Source organism: Nomascus leucogenys, chromosome 19 (assembly GCF_006542625.1).
Source record: "Nomascus leucogenys isolate Asia chromosome 19, Asia_NLE_v1, whole genome shotgun sequence".
NCBI classification, from domain to species: Eukaryota; Metazoa; Chordata; class Mammalia; order Primates; family Hylobatidae; genus Nomascus; species Nomascus leucogenys.
In genome coordinates, this window is record NC_044399.1 from 31,494,639 (window position 1) to 31,515,998 (window position 21,360).

General features: G+C 39.8%; 1 protein-coding gene across 1 annotated transcript; it reads right to left on the reverse strand.

Annotated features, from left to right (window-relative positions):
• Window positions 1-373: 373 nt before the first annotated feature.
• MEIOC (meiosis specific with coiled-coil domain) lies at window positions 374-19,748 on the reverse strand. The gene is made up of 8 exons (XM_030800107.1): window positions 19,539-19,748; window positions 18,879-19,013; window positions 13,699-13,853; window positions 10,690-10,794; window positions 7,940-9,806; window positions 6,650-6,784; window positions 2,622-2,802; window positions 374-2,194 (listed from the first exon to the last, which is right to left on the reverse strand). Exons 1-8 carry the CDS (start codon window positions 19,605-19,607, stop codon window positions 1,974-1,976), a joined length of 2,868 nt encoding a protein of 955 aa, XP_030655967.1. The 5' UTR covers window positions 19,608-19,748; the 3' UTR covers window positions 374-1,973.
• Between the last annotated feature and the right edge of the window lie 1,612 nt (window positions 19,749-21,360).

The window sequence follows — 21,360 nt, forward strand, 5'->3', positions numbered from 1 at the left end:
CCAACTAATTTAAAAATTATCTATTGGGTGATATGATTAACAATATTTCAAAGAATTTTGTTAAGTGTTTGGTTCTTATTAATGGACTGGTATTTCATTTCTGACCAGTATCATGTAAAAGCTTCCCTAAAATTTTTATTCTGGTTTACATGGATTAGCATAAAGATAGAGCAAAAATTTCATCTTTGAAGGAGATCAGGTTAGAGCTATGGATATCTGAATGGCATTGATTTATAAACCAACATTATTACTTGTGTGTTAATAATGAAATCTAAAACTTAGTATAAGTTCTTAAATGAAATTCATTTGACTTTCTGATATGAGTGACTCTTAAGGTTAGAAACTAATATAAATTTAGAAAAATGAAACCACATGTTTTCAACGAAGTAATTTATTTTTTTCCTGAGACTAAATTCAGTACAGTATTTGTTTTTATAACATCCAACACGTCTTATGTTAAACTTAACCACTTTCTATGCAGTGACTGTGGTGAGATGATCTATTTTATTTGACTACCCTCAATGTAATTCATTTGGGTAGTTCTAAGGCATATATCAGTGATCAAAATGTTTCTCCCTACAGTTACTCTTGCATTCTCAATCAGTTTCTTCTGTACATCATCTAAAGAAAATTTATGTGGTATGATTACACTCTTTTTTTTTTAATACCAGAATCTCTAAAACTAAGAAAAACACTAACATTTAAAACATCAGTGTTTCTAGTCAAGGATATTTCAATTAAATTTCATCAGTACATTATAGTTTAACTCATGCTAGAAATGTTAAAACCCAAGATCTTCTGAGTCACATAATACCAACATTTCATATTAACGAATAAATTACTCAAGTTCTATACAAAGATACTAAGTGGTGAGAAACAGAAAAAGCTAAGCTTTCAATCGTTTTAAAAAAATACAGAAGCAAACTAATGAACACAACTACGCAAAATATACGCTAACCAATTGCAAGCTAAACTAGTTAGAGATTAACCTTTAAAAAAATACATTTTAGAACTTAGAAGCAAACTAATGAACACAACTACACAAAATATACACTAACCAATTGCAAGCTAAACTAGTTAGAGATTAACCTTTAAAAAAATACATTTTAGAACTTCGTGATACCCTCATAAAAGGCAGCAAACTAAGGGTATTAAAACAGTAGTCATTATTTCAGTTACTGTGTATCAAGTCTAAAAGATCCAGATAAAGGGAATGTTTTGTGATTTAATTTAAATAACTTTAAAATTGGAAACATTTAATAATTGATAATATAATTAAAATTTAAAGAATATACACAAATGATCTGAATAGGTTTTATATTCAGTAACTTGCATGGTTTTTACACTGGCACTTTTATCATTAATTTAGGAGAATCAGATGCATTTCCCTCCATATACTTAGGCATTAAGATTTCAAATTTATAAATATGGTAGTATTTTAAATATTAAATTTTTACATGAATATTGGGTTTATCCATATTTTCCTTTGTTTCCCAGGTATTATCCAGTTTTGTAAGGAAAACACTTTTATATCACAATCAAAACTTGTCTTGGTTACTAGGCTGTAGCCGTAATTGGGTTACAGTCACTTAGATTCATTATTTGGAATTATACTTAACTAAGACAGACCTAAACGAAACTTATCTCCTAGAAGAATTTCACATTTGCATTTACCTGCATGGCAGAATGGGTTTAAGCATATTTTAGCTGTTAGGAAATATTTAATTTACTTAAACTTGTTATCTGACTACTCAGAACTCTGAGTAGTCAACTGTACCTTTGTGTTTACTTAAAACTATATCGGATTCACTTCAAATATAAGATTTTTAAATAGAAGTTAGACTTCATTAAGGTATTGGTATTAACTTTAAATCTGAAAGAAAACACTGAAAGTTTGACAAGTTCATTAAAAAATTTTTAGCATGTCTTGATATGTTTATCAGCTTTTTATTCTTCTTTCTGCTGGCATTTCCTTAATGTTTGTTTGTTTCACCTTTCTGGTTCATTGGATTGCTACTATTTATGCTTTCATGGACTTTATTTTCACAGTTTACTGTATCTTGTAAAGCCTTTACCACATGAGCTGTACTGGCTGTTTTTGGCAAGGTCATCTGCAGTTCACACCACAGGGCAGTGCGTGTTTTCCGAGTAGCCACACACATCTCTTTAATTGCTGAAGCAAGGGCAAAAACATCTGTAAAATAAACATTCAGGGTCATTTCATATTAAATGCCATTTAAATATCTGTTAAATCTTACAAAAGCCAGTGCTTTTGCTACTAAATGATCAAATGTTATTTTTGTAAAAAAAGGAGTTATTGATTGAACCAAAGTCCTGTCCTTTATCATTAAAATATTTAAAAGTATTGATACTTTATTTCTGACTTGTACGATAGTGACTATACTTTGAGTAGAACACAGACTATCTTGAAACAGTTATAATAGACAACATTAATAAAATGGAAATACTTTTGGAGTAAATAATGTGGAGATTATTTACCAATTTATTCTGTAGATAAGTGTTAATTTTAGAAATCTAATCTTTCAACCTCAGAATCTGATTGTATCAATACCTAAATTATCGCACTGACTTATCACAAGAATATGCATTAATATTTGTACCTCTGTCATCTTGGCACCTAGGAACTCCTTGCCTTTGCCGATTGGAAGCATTAACAATTTCATCCTTTCTACGTGACTGTACAATGTGAATAGACTCCAAGTGTCTATCAAGAGCAGTAGAGATACTGGCATGAAGAAGAGAACTCCGAAGACGTTCCATTTTGCCTAGTAAAGTCACAACCTGAGGGAAGCATTTTAAATTTTGATAAGACATGTCCTGCCATTAACTTAAGTAAAAACAAATCTTCAGTGAAGCAGAATAGAGATGACAGCAATAATATTCATTCAATGAATCAGAATGCTTACTGTGTCCTGACACCATGCTGGGGGAAACAAAAATGGAAAGTGTTTTCTATCTACTTGTCTATGTTAATTCTAAAAATATGTGGTAGTTGATTACTGAAAATAAGCATCAATGAAAATGTTAAATATTCAAACATTACCATGTCATTAACGGTGCAAATACAAGATCTGATACTGTTTTTGACAAATAAGAGACCAGCCTGCAAACAGCATTGTTAGGAAGTATTGTAATCTAATAGAAAAAGTTTTGAGCTAAAAAGAGAAGTACCTGACTGATTAATCCTGACCTCAACAAGTCTTTAATTTTTCTGGGCCTCCAACGTTCCCTTTTTGGAAATCAGAAATATTCAGAGAGTAATACTGACTAGTGATAGCTTTAAGGAATCCATAATACAGAAAATATTGATTTAAATTTACATTAAAATAATACAAAATGACTCCTGTAACTGTCAAAACTGCTAAAGAAAATTAGGATGCTTCTCAATCCTCTGGATAATGAAACTTAAAAAAGGGCACTGATATATTAGGTCAGTAGGGGGAGTAAGTTTCATATGCCTAACGTTTCAAATTCTAAACTTGGAAAGTATATGGAAAGAGAACTTTTTGAATAATTGCAATTTGAAGATCAAGTAAATACAATAATTGTCTTTGGGAGTTAAATGATTTAACAATTGATAGTAGAACTTGGTGTTCACTGATTGGAGAATATAGGGGGAAAATCTTCTCAAGAAACTAATGGCACTGGAATTAATGTTTCTCTAACCTCAAACTCGTATTAAGTTTCTTCATAGTAAGTCTATTCCGTATGTTAAATATTTTCCTGTCAACTGTGTATCAGCCAGATCCTTCAGGGGAAAACAAAACACACAAAAAAAAAAACCTACAGGGAACCACTAATTATTTTTAATTAAGACAATCATTTTGAGCAAATGATAAAGAAAGAGTAAAGAAATGTGCAGATTGGGGCTGGGCACTGTAGCTCACACCTGTAATCCCAGCACTTTGGGGAGGCCGACGTGGGCGGGTCATTTGAGATCAGGAGTTCGAGACCAGCCTGACCAACATGGTGAAACCCTGTCTCTACTAAAAATACAAAAAATTAGTCGGGTATGGTGGTGCATGCCTGTAATCTCAGCTATTCAGGAGGCTGAGGCAGGAAAATCGCTTGAACCCAGGAGGCAGAGGTTGCAGTGAGCCAAGATCTTGTCAGAGTGAGACTCCATCTCAAAAAAAGAGAAAAGTCTGCACAGGTGATTTTTTAATAAAGTTTAAAAAAATTTTTTTTTTCAAAATTCTACAAAGCTAGCCAATTAGAAAATAGTAATTTTTTTTTTTTTTTTTTTGAGACAGAGTCTCGCTCTGTTGCCCAGGCTGGAGTGCAGTGGTGCAATCTCGGCTCACTGCAAGCTCTGTCTGCCGGGTTCACACCGTTCTCCTGCCTCAGCCTCCCAAGTAGCTGGGACTGCAGGCACCTGCCACCACGCCCGGCTAATTTGTTTTTAGTAGAGACCGGGTTTCACCGTGTTAGCCAGGATGGTCTCAATCTCCTGAGCTTGTGATCCGCCCGCCTTGGCCTCCCAAAGTGCTGGGATTACAGGCATGAGCCACCACGCCTGGCGAAAATAGTATTTTTTAAACCCTCTGTTAATGAAATAATGTTGCTAAGTATAGATAAAATGAATTTTTTTTTTGAGACAGGGTCCCACTCTGTCCCAGGCTGGCATGCAGTGGCATCATCTCAGCTCACTGCAACCTCTGCCTCCCAGGCTCAAGTGATCCTCCCACCTAAGCCTCCTGAGTAGCTGGGACTATAGGCACATGCCACCATGCCCAGCTAATTTTTGTAAAGAAAATAAAATTATTATAACAGGCATAAACATATCCTTCTAAATTAATGTGAAGCATAAGCAAAGCTGGGAAAAGTATATCACTATCCACAGTATGTCATCCTTTATTTCCTAGAAATGTATTACTGCGATAAAGAAATTTTAATTTGGAACAGTTTTTTTTTTTAAATAATAAAAGACTGAAGTTTTTATTAACATCTGGCTGTACCTCATGTTAGGCTCTGACTGTACCATGGATAAATTCCATTGTACAGATTTACAAATTTGACTCATGTTGATTTTTCTAATTCCTAAAATGGTTTTATTCAATAATAGAGGTAATCCGTTTTGCTGCATTTTTTTTCCCAGGAAGAAACTTTATCAAATTTTATTTGGAAAACTAAGTTTTTAAGAGAGGAAGGTCAAAAAAGGAAAAGTTTACCTACCCTAAGTTGCTTAGAAAATTCTGAAATTACAAAGAAGATAATAGGAATAATCATTAAATTACAAAATGACTTAACATGAGGATTCTTTACATTTGACTTGAAGTCATATCCTACTTTGCCAAAAGTATTTTGTTGGCTGGTGGTGGCTCACACCCAGCACTTTGGGAGGCTGAGGCAGGTGGATTGTTTGAGCTCAGGAGTTTGAGACCAACCTGGGCAACATGGCGAAACCCTGTCTCTATAAAAAATACAAAAATTAGCTGTGCGTGGTAGCGTGCATCTGTAGTCCCAGCTATTTGGGGGCTTAGGCAGGAGGAGCTCTTGAACCCAGAAGGTCAAGGCTACCGTGAGCATAGATTATGCCACTGCACTCTAGTCTGGGTGACAAAGTGAGACCCTGCCTCAAAAAAAAAAAGGAAAGATAGTAATTCCCTATTAAGTTACCATCTTATGTAAGCACAGCTTGCTCATCAAGCTGGAAAACAAATGTGACAAAGAAATGAGACTTTCTCCATAAATAATACTCAAAATGGTTTTTGCTTTTTAAAAAATTCTTTCAGTTGAGGATTAGCTCCACTGCCAATTTGAGCTTTAAGAGGAACCATTTAAATTACAAAAATTACTTTTTAAATGATTGAGTGGGACTATTTTCCCTTTCCTTTTTTTTTTTTTTTTTTTTTTTTTTTTTTTTTTTTTGAGACAAGATCTTGCTCTGTTCCCCAGGTTGGAATGCAATGATGTGGTTATGGCTCACTATAGCCCTGACCTCCCGGGCTCAAGCTATCTTCCCACCTCAGCCTCCTGAGTAGCACAAGCATGCGCCACCATGTCCAGCTAATTTTTATTTTTTAGTAGAGACAGGATCTCCCTATGTTGCCCAGGATGGTCTCAAACTCCTGGGCTCAAGTGATTCTCCCACCTCCACTTCCCAAAGTGCTGGTATTACAGGTGTGAGCCACTGCACCCAGCCCCTTTCCTAAATATTATAGTTCTAGGATCAAACATGAAAAAAATATATTTCAGAGAGTTAGATGTAAATGTGATTTAAAAACCCTTCAAAGCTCTAAAACTTGAAGAGAGTTTTATTTATTTATTTATTTATTTATTTATTAAGATAGAGTCTTGCTCTGTCACTCAGGCTGGAGTGCAGTGGCGTGATCTTGGCTCACTGCAACCTCTGCCTCCTGGGTTTAAATGATTCTCCTGCCTCAGCCTCCCGAGTAGCTGGGGCTACAGGTGCATGCCACCACCCCCAGCTAATTTTTGTATTTTTAGTAGAGACGGGGTTTCACCATAATGGCCAGGCTGGTCTCGAACTCCTGACCTCAGGTGATCTGCCCACCTCAGCTTCCCAAAGTGCTGGGATTACAGGAGTGAGCCACCATGCCTGGCCTGAAATTAAAAAAAAATTTAACAAAAAATCCATCCACTGTTATCTATTTTTACAGCTTACTCTGGCTAGTTCTCGAAGTTCATCCACAATTAAGCGATCAACTCTAGATGGGTTGGAAGTCAGCCTTGGAATTGGAGTGTTGTTACTACTGGATACTTTTTTTCCAGGATAATTCTCGGCAAGGGCTAATTCAGTCTGTAAAAAATTACATACTTTTTAGATGTAGAATTTTCTAAATATGATCCGACCATGAATAATAGTTTTCATAAGCCTAATAAGTAGAGTATTACCACTTTAAATGAAAATTCTGTTTTGGTATCAAAAGGCAACAAATGTAAACCACAATACCACAGTATTTTTCTATCCTTTTTTTTTGAGACAGAGTCTCGCTTTGTTGCCCAGGCTGGAGTGCAGTGGCGCAGTCTCGGCTCACAGCAACCTCCGTTTCCCGGGTTCAAGCGATTCTCCTGCCTCAGGCTCCTGGGTAGCTGGGATTACAGGCGCCTGCCACCACACCTGGCTAAATTTTTGTATTTTTAGTAGAGACTGGGTTTCACCATGTTGGCCAGGCTGGTCTCCAACTCCTGACCTTGTGATCTGCCCACCTTGGCCTCCCAAAGTGCTGGGATTACAGGCGTGAGCCACTGAGCCCAGCTATCATCTTAATACAAATAAAATACCTGAGTATACCAACAGGTTAACACTAAAAAATTCAAAGAAATAAACTTGTAACCACTAAGGGGGTAAAAAATCTACTTCAGGGCAAGTCAACTTAGAATAACAATAACTTTAAAATGTCAAGCATTTTTCGTCTTCATTTATTTAAGCTTCCCATTGGCCAACCCCATCCACTTTTAGTTTTTAAGTAACCCACTTAATTCCTTACAGTCATGAACTTACAGCAAATCCTGGACAATATAGAATTCAGCTCAGAAATAAGGCAAGTTGGCCGGGTGCAGTGGCTCACACCTGTAATCCCAGCACTTGGGACATCAAGGTGGAAGGATGGCTTGAGGCCAGGGGTTTGAGACCACCATGGGGAACATAGTGAAACTCAATGTCTACAAAAAATTAAAATTAGACAGGCATGGTGGCATGTGCCTGTAGTACTAGCTACTCAGGAGGCTGAGGAGGAAGGATTGCTTGAGCCCAGGAGTTTGGTTACAGTAAACTATGATTCTGCCACTGTACTCCAGCCTGGGCAACAGAGCGAGACTCTGTCTCTTTAAAACAACAACAAATAAAGCAAAAAGAAATAAGGCAAGTACTCTTAAACTACACTAAGGTAAACAGAATGAAGACAGGCAAAAGGAACATACTGTTATTCCTAAATGGTTAACTTTGTGTTACCTTTTTTCTCTCTTTTTCTAATGCTCTCCATTGTTCATAGCACTCTTCTAGACGAATATGAAGTTCACTGGCTGGTCCACTACGGGTTTTAATTGGTCTTTGAAATCCAAAAGTTGGCATGAGACCCGAAAAAGAATTATCACCATACATCATATCATTAAAATAAGGGTACAAACGGCTTAAGTCATCATAAGAAAATAAGTCATAGGAATCGAACAGTGGAACAACTGAATGGCCAAATGGGTGGGTGGATCTTAGGGGAAACCCATTTGAACCAAGTTGTTGAAAACCCTGGTTATGCCTTAAATCTCCCATCATATAATTATTAGAAAAGCATGACGCTTGTGTGCGATTCACACGGCTATTAATATTGTCTCCACCTCTCGTTCTGTGGCTGTTAGAATGACCCTGTGACTCCAGTAGATCTTGGTATGTATTTTGTGATAAGCCATCTAAATGCTTTGGACCTTCCTCAGGATCATAATGTCCACTCTGGGGCTTGGATTGAAAATTATGTTTGTTTACATTTTCAGTTATCCCATACTGCTGAGCTGAATAGTTATCACAAAATCCATTTGGCTGCTTTATTTTTTTATCCGTAACCAATTCAAAGAGATTTTCTTCTCCAGGCTTTGTTAGTCTTTCTATGTGATTGACAGATTGGATTCTTTCTGCACCATTGTAACTAAAATCAAAACTAGAAAATGCTGAAGGGTTTTCTTGGCAATATTTCTGAAATAAATTGCTATTTGGGGTTAAGTTTGTGGATGATAGTTGGGGGAAATCTGAAGAATGGTTAGAACCTTTTGAAGCTGCACTTAAATGACTGTTTAATTTCATCAAGTTACCTTGACTTCGATAAGGAATAGGAGTGTTATTTTTTGTTTGAACATTCATCCAAGTTGGTCTGTTTAAATTGATACCTCCTGAAGGTGTTGCTGAGTTTGATAATAAATTCACTGATTTAAAATACTCAGAATTTGGGGGATCAGGTTTAGCAAACTGTTGCTTTTCTGTGACGTTAGCAAAATCATTAGCGGGACAAGCTGTGTGAGGTTTTAGTCCATATTCTGATGTTAAGCCAAAATCAGCAGTGAATGCTCCTTCCTTTGCAAACTGTTTCTCTGTCAGATGTGGCATAGTTTTTGGAAATGTGAAATTCTGCTGGTCAGGGATTGTCTCCTCCATTTTTTTCTCATTCACTGGTTTAACCTGAAATAACTTTGAGTAGGTGTCTGCTTCTACAGTTGGTGTTTCAGGTGTGCCATTGGCTAATTTTTTGCTATCTTGGACACTAAAATTTGAACATTTATTAAGCTTAGCCTTATTAGGATGAACATATTCTGGGTATCTACAATAATCTATATTTTCATTGTATCTATTAAATTGAGAAAGAAACATCTCTGCCCTTTTTTGCTGTAATGGTGCTTCAAGACCTTTAGTACATATTCTGTCTCTTCCATAAGGGTAGATATCAACTCCTGATTCTTTCATGATATCAGACAGACCAGTTTGTGGTGTAAAACAGTTTTTGATAAATGGATATTCTTGGAATGTTGTCTTAGCTGTATCATTTGTCTGAATATTGTGACAGTTAGAATGATCACTTCGTGAGGGGTACATCCATTGTTCTTCAAGGTCTAAACCAGTAAATCCATGATAAAGTTCATCTATTTTTTGTTGTGGTGTGAGATTACTGTTATGCAGGTATTGCTTTTCCATTGCTGACACAGATTCACCACTATAAAAAGCTTGCTGAGAGATGGCTGTATCTATTGGCCTTTTGGTTTCTGTTAAGAGGGCATGGTGATCTGCAAATCTGCTTGTGTTCATTGGCCAAACTGACTTTAAATTGGAGGAGCAGGTCCTAGAACAAATAAATATATTTAATTATAACTTAGGTTTTAAAGACTTTATTTCCTCAGTGGAAAAGGGAGAAAAGGTCTTCAAAAACATTTATCTTGCCCCATGTCACCATTCTCTAATCCCTTTCAACGCTGCTTTATAAGCTAGCATTAGCTCCAGATAATTATCTATCACATGAAATGTGCTATATGTTATATAAATATGCATTTTAATGTCTTCACTGTACTTTCCCAAGAGACAATAACTAAGGCCTAATATGTGACTTCATGGTCTTAGATGAATTTTTTGTCTATAGTAAGCAGAAAATAAGTTTTTCCTTTGCTTAGGTTATTATATAAAAGCATTGCTGACCACAGTTTTTTTTTAATGAAAAAATGTGTTTTGCTTAAACTTTGTGAAATTAAAATATTTTAATTGGTTATATGTGTGCTACATACTTCCCTATTTATGAAATAGTATATTTGGGTGATATAGCTTCCAAACACCAATAAAACAAAACATTAAAAAATTTTCTAACACATGAATAAAATCCATATGTATTTCTGCATAGTACTAATGAGTTTTATTCTTTGGGATCTATGTATAAAAGCTCCCTTGAATTTATATTCTTTAAGCCAATCTTTAGTTCATGAACTCAAGGGAAATAGCTCTGAATTATGCAAGAATAATTTTTCAATGAAAGTCCTTATACAAAACCTTAGACTGAACTTCCAATTATATAGCAAATACTTCAGCAAAATCAAGTCTCCTTGAAACAATATTTGAATTAAGATACCTACTGTCACATCATCCACTATTAAGTAAAAATAAAAGTTAATAAACAAGGTAAACTAGTGTATGTTAGTTTAAAAGCCTGTTATATACTATATAGATTATATACTAACCCTTCAGCAAAATATGGCTGTGACTTATCTTGTTCTTCCAAAATGTTAGACACAAGTCCATATAAGTCTGTTTCACTGCCATAGTCATTTCTTTCTGTTTGAATCCTAAAAATAAATGAATTCATGCTGAAATACAATATATTGATTACTCTTTCCAGACTTATCCTATCTTACCATCTTTATCTATAAAATACGTGGACTGAATCTACACCATCATCTCAAATAAAGAAGAGACTAGAACTCAAGAATATTTTCTTTTCCACATAAATATTTCTATGTGGAAATGTCTTTTCCACATAAATATTTCTCCTTCATTTCAAATCCTATATCTAACTTACAGTGTATGCTTACCTCTTATTTCTCCACAACACACACTTTTCATTTTAGGTGACCAAGATATAAATCTCTCACCTATGATGTCACAGACATGCTTGGTATCATAGCTGCTCCTGAAAGCAAGTCTTGTCTTATTTTACATTATTCCATCAACACCTGCTCAGCTTCCTCATTTGCAATTTGAAAACCATATGAACCTGATGCTCTATTCTATTTTTGTGACTCTATATTAATATTGGATAAAAAAGTGAAATGCGATATGGTCATCCTAGACACTATAGCAATTCTGCAGTTGTCCCTTAAATGTAACAGATTTGGGAGCCATCCCTAATCCTTGCAAAGCATGACTGGATGGAGTTCCTTATATCCCAGAAATCCACCAAGTGACTGATACTGACTAAACACAAAATGTAAAAACCACAAGCACATGGAAGATTGGTACCTTTTACCTGTTACAGTTTTTGGGTAATTTCTTCCTTGAAGTAATACAGGTTGAGTATTCCTCATCCAAAATGCTTGGGATCAGAGCTGTTTTGGATTTCAGGGTTTTTTCTTGGATTCTGGAAATATACATTATACTCCAAATATATAATGTATATTTGTATATTTGGTTGAACGTCCCTAATCCAAAATCTGAAATGCTCCAATGAGCATTTGTTTTGAGCATCATGTCAGCACTCAAAAAGTTTTGGATTTTAGATCAGTTTGGATTTCAGATTTTCAGATTGGGATGCTCAACCCATACGTCTATTTGTTGGTTTGTTTATTTATTTATTTATTTTTGAGATGGAGTCTCGCTCTGTTCCCCAGGCTGCAGTGCAATGGCGCGATCTCTGCTCACTGCAACCTCCGCCTCCCAGGTTCAAGCGATTCTCCTGCCTCAGCCTCCCAAGTAGCTGGGACTACAGGCGCGTGCCACCATGCCTGTCTAATTTTTTTTGTATTTTCAGCCTGACCATGTTGGTCAGGCTGGTCTCGAACTCCTGACCTTGTGATCTGCCCACCTCAGCTTCCCAAAGTGCTGGGATTACAGGCGTGAGCCACTGCTCCCGGCCCTGTACGTTGTTTTATAATAAATTGTAACTTCCCGTTTTTTCATATTTCAACATTTCATCGTGTTGGGATATTTTAGAAATAAAATACCTTATATTTGCATAACACTCATATTTAATTGATCTTCATAACATTGGAAGGGTAAGCATTAGTAATCATTCGTTATTATCTGTTGAATAAATGAATGATCATTTGAGATATTAAGAAACTTGTATTTTGCAAGGGTATATGACTTGCCAAACTACTATATACTTGCTAAATAGTCCCCCTGTAAGTCCAATACCTTTTCTACTACATGTGTTATCTCATAAAAGTTCAATATAAAAGCTTTTTTGTGTAATTATGTATTAGTATATATCTAAAAAAATATTCAATGTAATATATACCAAACTGCTAGCAGCTGTTATTGGGTGGCGGGGAGAGAAGGTTAAGACAGACTTTCACTTTTCTTGATATATATTTCTGAAAAGTTTGAATTTTTTCACTTGATCTTAGCCAAAAGCTGAGAATAGGCTTGAATTTTTTCAATAGCATATATCAACTTAAAAAATATCTTTGTTTTTTGTAGAATTATGTATTATATAGACTTTCTAATAAAATTATTTTAGAGAATTTGCCAAGAATTTTAATTTTTTAACACTTTTCTAATAAATACAAATAACTATTTCCTGTTAGACTAAAGATGCATCAGCCTCTATAAATAGCTCCCATATATAATTAAAGATAGATGTCACTCCCTTAGGGCTCCTCCTCTTTGCAATAGGCTCCCATAATATCCTAGTTATCGTCGTCATCATCATCATCATCATCATCATCAAGATTATAAAGGCAAGGATAATATTTGCCATGTTTAAATTGTGGTATCCCCCATAGAAAAGCATCTGATGTACAGGGGGCCCTTATTATTTGTGGAATTGAACAGAAAAATAATTTAAAATATCTTATGTTTGATAAAACCCTGTTTGTTGTGTAGTTGTGAGGGAAAAAAATGGAAAATTTAGAACTGGATGACAAAAACATCTAAAAGTTTTAACTCTTTCACATAAGTCATCTTTAGAAAGAAGAACTTAAGATTTATGCACTAAATGTTCCCACTAATGAATTTTTTTAAGTAATAACCTAGCTGGGCAGACGCTCATGCCTGTAATTCCAGCACTTTGGGAGGCCAAGGTGGGAGGATGGTTTGAGGCCAGGAGTTCAAGACCAGCCTAGGCAACAAAGTGAGACCTCGTTTCTGAAAAAGAAAAGGAAACAAATTTTTTTAAAGTTAGCTGACCACCGTGGTGCATACCTATAGTCCCAGCTACTGTGGAGGCTGAGGCAGGAGTATGGCTTGAGCCCAGGAGTTCAAAGTTGTAGTGAGCCATGATCTCACCACTGCACTCCAGACTGGGTGACAGAGCGAGACCCTGTCTCAACAAAACAAAACAAAACAAAACAAAACACCGTAAAAACTATACACAAATAACTACCCAGTTTACACTTTCCTAAAAGTTTGAAAAACACAAAATGCCACAACAGTAAAATGATGATGTAGGGAACAGAGAGAAAATAAACCTCAGTTCCTATGTAATTAAATTTAAAAATACCTCAATTACCCTGAGAAATGAATTAATTTACCTGTTCTTTATATTGATCTGAGAATTAGAAGGTTGTTTAATATCATCTCCATAAGTAGACCATGGTGCACAGAAAAGTGAAGAATCTACAGAACTTGAATATTCTGTTGAAGAAAATGGAGTATAGGTCTGCCTTAGGTCTACATTGTCTTCACTCTGAAAGTTTTAAGAAATGTTTATCAGACACATCAAAACTTCATTTGTTGTAGAATATTAGAAAAATAAGAAAGCAGGGGAAATAACACAGATATAAGAGTTGGGAGAATTACATTCAAATGTAGACTTAGTGACTTAAGCTTGCTTTATACCAGGGATTGGCAAACTTTTTCTGCAAATGGCCAAATAGTAAATATTTTAGGCTTAGCTGGCCATTAAGGTTGCTGTCAAAACTCTTCAACTCTAATGCTGCAGCACTAAATCAACCACAGACAATAAACAAACGGGTTTGGCTGCACTGCAATAAAACTTTATTTACAAAACAGGCATCGGGCCGATCTGGCTCCTTGTTGCTGGTCCGTGGTATAAAATACCTGCAATTATTGTAGTTTTTTTGGAATTTTTTGAATAGATAAGCGTTATGTGGATACTAGCAATGTTATTTTTAATACATTATATATAAAATTCAGTCTTGGGGCCAGGCGCGGTGGCTCAAGCCTGTAATCCCAGCACTTTGGGAAGCCGAGATGGGCAGATCACGAGGTCAGGAGATGAGACCATCCTGGCTAAACCCTGTCTCTACTAAAAATACAAAAAATTAGCCCAGCGTGGCGGTGGGCGCCTGTAGTCCCAGCTACTTGGGAGGCTGAGGCAGGAGAATGGCATGAACCCGGGAGGCGGAGCTTGCAGTGAGCCAAGATAGCACCACTGTACTCCATCCTGGGCGACAGAGCGAGACTCCGTCTCAAAAATAAATAAATAAATAAAATTCAGTCTTAATGTCCCCAATCTCTGAAAAAAGTTAATGTATATTTATATAGAATTTTACACTATTCAAATAAATTTCACATATATTATCATATTCAGTAAACCTTGTGACGAGTATTATCTCTACTTTAAAAACAAGGAAACTGAGGCTGCAAGTCACTCAGCCAATATGTAACAAATCTAAAACCAAAACTCAAGGTCGTCTTCCTCCTAGTCGAGGGCCTTTTATGCAGTATCTTTTTTTTGAGACAAGAGTCTAGCTCTGTTGCCCAGGCTGGAATAGAGTGGTGAGATCTCGGCTCACTGCAACCTCTGCCTCCCGGGTTGAAGCGATTCTCCTGCCTTAGCCTCCCAAGTAGCTGGGATTACAGGCACCTGCCACCATGCCTGGCTAATTTTTGTATTTTCAGTAGAGAGTTTTAGGGTTTCACCATGTTGGTCAGGCTGGTCTCGAATCCTGACCTCAAGCGATCTGCCCGCCTTGGGCCTTCCAAAGTGTTGGGATTACAGGCGTGAGCCATTGCACCCAGCCTCGGTGAATGCTTCTATAACGAACTTGAGTAAACAAAAAGTTTGGGTGTTAAGTTTCTTTTCTTTTTTTTTAATAGAGATGGGGTCTCGCTGTGTTGCCCAGGCTAGTCTTAAACTCCTGGCCTCAAGCGATCCTCCTGCCTTGGCCTTCCAAAGTGCTGGGATTACAGGTGTGAGTCACTTTGCCAGGCCTTGGGTTTTAAGATTTTAATGATTCAAACCCTGCCTCCTTCCAAAAGGGACCATGTAGGGAAAGCGAATTTAACAAACAAAAAAAGATTAAGCTAATTTATACATTGTTTATTCTAGAAAATGCTTCCTTAAAGAAGACTGAAAGTATAAATTCAAAATTTTTAACTCACCAGATAAGTAACTATTAAAACCTGGGATGCAATAACTATAAATACCCAGACATAAACACAATGAAAATAGTATTTTCTTATAAATACAGAAGAGATGTAATTCTGGCCAGGCACGGTGGCTCACACCTGTAATCCCAGCACTTTGGAAGGCCTAGGTGGGCGGATCACCTGAGGTCAGGAGTTTAATTCCTGACCAACATGGTGAAAGCCTGTTTCTACAAAAATACAAAAATTAGCCGGGTGTGGTGGCAGGTGCCTGTAATCCCAGCTACTCAAGAGGCTGAGGCAGGAGAGTCACTCGAACCCGGAAGGTGGAGGTTGCAGTGAACCAAGACTGAGCCATTGCACTCCAGCCTGGGCAACAGAGGGAGACTCCATCTCAAAATAAATAAATAAATAAATAAAAGAAAAGAAAAAAGAAAAAAAAAAAGGAAAAGATATAATTCTGGCTAAAAGTATTTTCTAATTGTTTTTATTCTGTTAATATTTCTAAATTTTTGTTCCTAGTAGATATGATATCACTGAAAAACATTTAAACTATACAACGTTATATGATACCAACAAAATGTGAACATTAAGAAATACCTTCCAATCATCCATCTTCAAGAATCTCAAAATATTTTACAACCATTTGTTTAAGTTCTGGTTATGATTCTATTTAAAACCCACACATTATAATTTTTCTGTTTATAGTTCATATTATGACTATTCTCAAGTTGAGGAAATGGAAACACAGAAGGGATTTTGCTGAGAGCTAAAACTAAAAACTACCTTTCCAGAATTTGTTGGTTAGCAGCAACTTTTACAAAGGCTTTTTATCTTTCTTTCCTAATTTTATCCTTTGAGTTCTAAAGTTATCATCATAGGCCTATTCTTACGTGTGAAGTATCCAAAGTGATATAAATAATTGTTCATCTTTTTGAAATAGTTGCTTAAACAAAAGGAACATTTTCAGATTATGGAATGTCAAATGAATAAACAGTATTGGAAATTAAAAATATTTTGGGAGTATTCTTTCAGGTACATTTTACATTTTAAAATACATTTTGAATATTACAAATAAAAATCCTTTTAAAGGACTGACTTAACTTTTGTATTCTTGGGTTAAAACAACTAAAGTAATGTGGTGGATTCAAACAATCATACTTGAAATATCTGCATCCCTTTCCTTAACAGAGGCCAGGAAATACGCAAATATTTGAGTGGGCATATTAACTGGATTAACTTTAAAATGTATCACTTATATCCTTAACATACTTAAAACAGTGAACTGAAATTAAATCCAAGTAAATTTTAGTCCAGACGTAAACACTGCAGAGAGCAGTGGAACTATGGTCTGGGTTCTACTTGAGCTTTGTCATTTAGGCACAAATCAAGTTCTTTGAGGCTCAGTTTCTCAATCTGTACAGTGGCATGATTCTTAGTGTGAATTAAATAAACTAATTTATTTCTAGATATTGTTATAATTCAAAGTACAACAATATCAACATTGATATCCTGGTTAAATAATTTCAAGTGAAAATTACTTACATTACCCAAGCTTTATTTCCTTTGATTAATAAATCTAAATGTCTTGGTGAGGTAAGTGGTAGCATATAATTTAAGACATTGTTAAAACCAGAAAATAAAGGAGTAAAGTGAAATTTTCACCTTTAAATTGTCAAAAATATGTTTCTACCAACTTGCAATAAATGCCTGAGGAAAAAAACATATTTTGATCTGACTAAATAAGTGGATTTTCTTACATTTCTGGCATCATGTTATGCTGAGGACAAGATGGAAACGAATCAATGAAAAATCTTATTCCTTAATTTGTTTTCTTTTTTCTTTTTTTTTTTTTTTGAGAGGGAGTCTCACTCTGTCACCCAGGCTGGAGTGCAGTGGCATGATCTTGGCTCACTGCGACCTCCACCTCCCCGGTTCAAGATTTTCTCACCTCAGTCTCCCAAGTAGCTGGGATTACAGGTGCCCGCCCCCACACCGGCTAATTTTTGTATTTTTAGTAGGGATGGGGTTCACCATGTTGGCCAGGCTGGTCTTGAACACCCGAACTCAGGTGATCCACCCGCCTCGGCCTCCCAGAGTGCTGGGATTACAGGCATGAGCCACGGTGCCCGGCCCCTAACTTATTTTCAAAGCAAAGTATGTATTCTGCAAACACTGTATTTAAAAGATTGTAGCCGGGCGTGGTGGCTCACGCCTGTAATCCCAGCATTTTGGGAGGCCGAGGTGGGCAGATCACGAGGTCAGGAGATGGAGACCATACTGGCTAACACAGTGAAACCCCGTCTCTACTAAAAACACAAAAAATTAGCCGGGCGTGGTGGCGGGTGCCTGTAGTCCCAGCTACTCGGGAGGCTGAGGCAGGAGAATGGCGTGAACCTGGGAGGTGGAGCTTGCAGTGAGCCGAGATCGCGTCACTGCACTCCAGCCTGGGTGCCAGAGCGAGACTCCGTCTCAAAAAAAAAAAAAAAAATTGTTCCTGGGCTGGGCGCTGTGGCCTGAAATCCTAGCACTTTGGGAGGCCGAGGCGGGAGGATGGCTGGAGCCCAGGAGTTCGAGACCAGCCCAGGGAACATGGCAAAACCTGGTCTCTAAAAACAATACAAAAATTAGCCAGGCATGATGGCAGATGTCTATAATCCCAGCTACTGGGGAGGCTGAGACGGAAGAACTGCTTGAACCGGGGAGACAGAGTTTGCAGTGATCCGAGATCGCGCCACTGCACTCCAGCCTGGGCAACAGAAGGAGACTCTGTCTCAAAAAAACAAAACAAAACGGCTGGACGCGGTGGTTCGTGCCTGTAATTCCAGCAATTTGGGAGGCCGAGGTGCGTGGATCACCTGAGGTCAGGAGTTGGAGACCAGCCTGACCAACATGGAGAAACCCTGTCTCTACTAAAAATAAAAAATTAGCCAGGCGTGGTGGTGAATGCCTGTAATCCCAGCTACTCGGGAGGCTGAGGCAGAATACCTTGAGCCCAGGAGGCGGAGGTTGCGGTGAGCAGAGATCGCACCACTGCACTCCAGCCTGGGCAACAAGAGCAAAACTCCATCTCAAAAACAAAAACAAAAACAAAACAAAACAAAAAAACAGCCGGGCGTGGTGGCACGTGCCTCAGGAAGCTGAGGCACACGAATCTCCTGAGCCCGGCTGGGGGAGGTTGCAGTGAACCGAGATGGCGCCACTGCACCCCAGCCTAGGAGACAGAGCAAGACCCTGTCTCAAAAAAAAAAAAAAAAAAAAGGTTGTCCCCTGTTTTCTCTTCCTTAACTGTGGAGCCATTAAACACCTATGAATCGGTGGCTCGAGTAAATCAATTTGAGAATAAATCGTCTAACAGAGGCGGAGTTTACTAAAGGACCTGCGCTTTGTAGCAATCGTAGAAGGAAGCGGAGCCAGTCAACATCACGCTGCCGAAGACATCGGTTAACCTGCTGCCGGCGTCGGCGCCGAGGTTCCAGCAGCGATTCGCACCTCCGGGGAACGCGACTTTGGGCTGCAGCACACAGGAATAGGAAATATCAGAAAGTGGTCACGAGGGTGACGCCGGAGCTGAAACGGCCCGACACCTGTTCCACCTCGGCCGTTCGGCTCAATTCCGAACCCTCTCAGAGGACAAGAATTTGGGGGCCCGCGCTTCCAGCCTCTGGATTCTCACTCTCCCCTCGGGCCCCGTGAGTGCTGACTCCGAGGGGCGCCCCCTCCCCGGCCATCGCCTCAGCGCGACAACTGCTTCCCGGGAATCGCGGCGACCCCTGAGTGCCGACCCCGAGGTGCGCCCCTCCCCGGCCACCGCCTCAGCGCGACGGCTGCCTCCCGGGAATCGCGGCGACCCGGGCTCCGTCCGGCCCGTCCAGTCAGCTCACGACGCGCCCGCCGCCCGCCCGCCCCGTCCGGCCTCCCCACTGACGACCCGCCTCTGCCGCCCCGTCTGGGGACGCACCCCCTCCTCAGCCTCTCCTCCTTGTCGCCTCTTGCAAGCCTGGCCGCCCCCTGGACCCTGCCCTTCCTCATCCGTTACCTCAAGTCCTTCCTCCCTCAGGCCTGAGGGGTGACGGCGCGGGCAGGTGTCTCCGCGTCTCACCTCCATGGGGCCCCCCCAGCCTCTCCTAGACTAGGCACAGCTCCTGGGGTACGGGGGTGGGAGGGCGTCCAGGCCCGGCTCCCTCAGCCCGCACCCCGCCGTCTCTGCAGCCGCCTCCGCTGCCCGGGCGCTGCCTGGAGCCAGTGTGCCGGTAGGGGGAGCCGGAGCGGGGAGGGAGGGGCGGGGGCAGAGGCCGTTACCTGGCCTGCCTGGGGCTCGCGACTCGGCACGCGACACGGCACAGGCGCGCCGCGCCCCGCCCCGCCCCGTTGTGAGGCCCGCCCCTCCCCCGCTTCGCACCCTGCCATTGGCCCAATGCCCATCCAATGGGCGACCACTCCAGGCTCCGTTACCCCCCCAGAGACAAGGAGAGAAAGGGACGGTTAGCGGACCTCGCCCTCTCGCTGCTTCTGAGCTTTTCCCGCTCAAAGTAAATGTGTTCGGGATTGGCCCGGACTGGCAGGCACCGGCCCGATGATTTGCTGATAGGGCAGCGGAGAGGCCGGTCGTGGAAGGTTGAAAGAGCGAAAGAGCGCAGCCCTACCGGGTGGGAGAGGTGTTGGAGGCACTTGGAAGATTTGAGAAGTCGCTCAGCAACTGGCTTATCATCCAAAACCTAGCCGTTGCGCACATTTCATTTGTCCGACATTTCATATTTGTCCCTTAGTCCCTCCCGTAGCTCTCAGAATCCGTTGGAGATGCCCAGAGACTAATAAATCTTGTACCGGTTTGGGGAGGGCGAGGAGCAACTTGTGGATTGGGTGTTGTCGGGAGACCCCTTTTTGAGGGAGAGCTGCCCTGTGTCCTAAGCCCGGGCTTTCAGTCGGGGTTAAGGCATTTGAGTGTTAATGTGACTTCTGAACAAAGTTCGCTGTGACCTTTTTGTTCGTTTTTGTCTGTAAAACAGGGTCTTGCTCTGTCGCCCAGGCTGGAGTGCAGTGGCGCTATCATAGCTCGTTGCAGCATTGAACTCCCAGGTTCAAGCGACCCTCCCGCCTCAGCCTCCCGAGTAGCTGGGGCTTCAGGCACGTGGCGCCACCACTCCTGGCTAATTTTTTAAATTTTTTGCAAAGCTGAAGGGCGGGACAGTTGGGTCTCCTTATGTTGCCCAGGCTGGTCTCAAACTCCTGGTCTCGAGCGATCCTCCCAGCTCAGCCTCCCGAGTAGTTGGGGCTACAGGCGCGTGCCACCACTCCCAGCTAATTTTTTTATTTTTATTTTTTTTTATGGTGAGACGGACTCTCACTGTCGCCAGGCTAGAGTGCAGTGGCACAAAGGCTCACTGCAACCTCCGCCTCCCGGGTTCAAACGATTCTCCTGCCTCAGCCTCCCCAGTAGCTAGGACTACAGGCCCACGCCACCATGCCCTGCTAATTTTTGTATTTTTAGTAGAGATGGAATTTCACCATGTTGTCCAGGATGGTCTCGATTTCTTGACCTCGTGATCCGCCCGCCTCGGCCTCCCAAAATTCTGGGATTACAGGCGTGACCCACCACGCATGGCCCCAGCTAATTTTTAAATTTTTTTGTAGAGCTGGGGTTGGAGGTGGGGATGGGGATGGGGGGGTTGGGTCTCCTTATGTTGCTCAGGCTGGTTTTGAACTGAACTCTTGGCCTGAAGTGATCCTCCACCTCGGCCTACCAAAGTGTGGGATTACAGGTGAGAGCTTACATAAAGAAGCCATTCCAGGCACCCAACAAACCATTCACATGGCAGTCAGATTGGGGATGTGATGGTCTCAGAGAAATGCTAGTTTTT

Coding starts and splice junctions, on each gene's coding strand:
- MEIOC (XM_030800107.1), bottom strand. CDS start 19,607: ATGGAGGTGAGACGCGGAGACACCTGCCCGCGCCGTCACCCCTCAGGC. Junction 19,014..19,538: donor TGAGGGAGGAAGGACTTGAG/GTAACGGATGAG, acceptor TGTGTGCTGCAG/CCCAAAGTCGCGTTCCCCGG. Junction 10,795..13,698: donor CAGATCAATATAAAGAACAG/GTAAATTAATTC, acceptor ATTTATTTTTAG/GATTCAAACAGAAAGAAATG.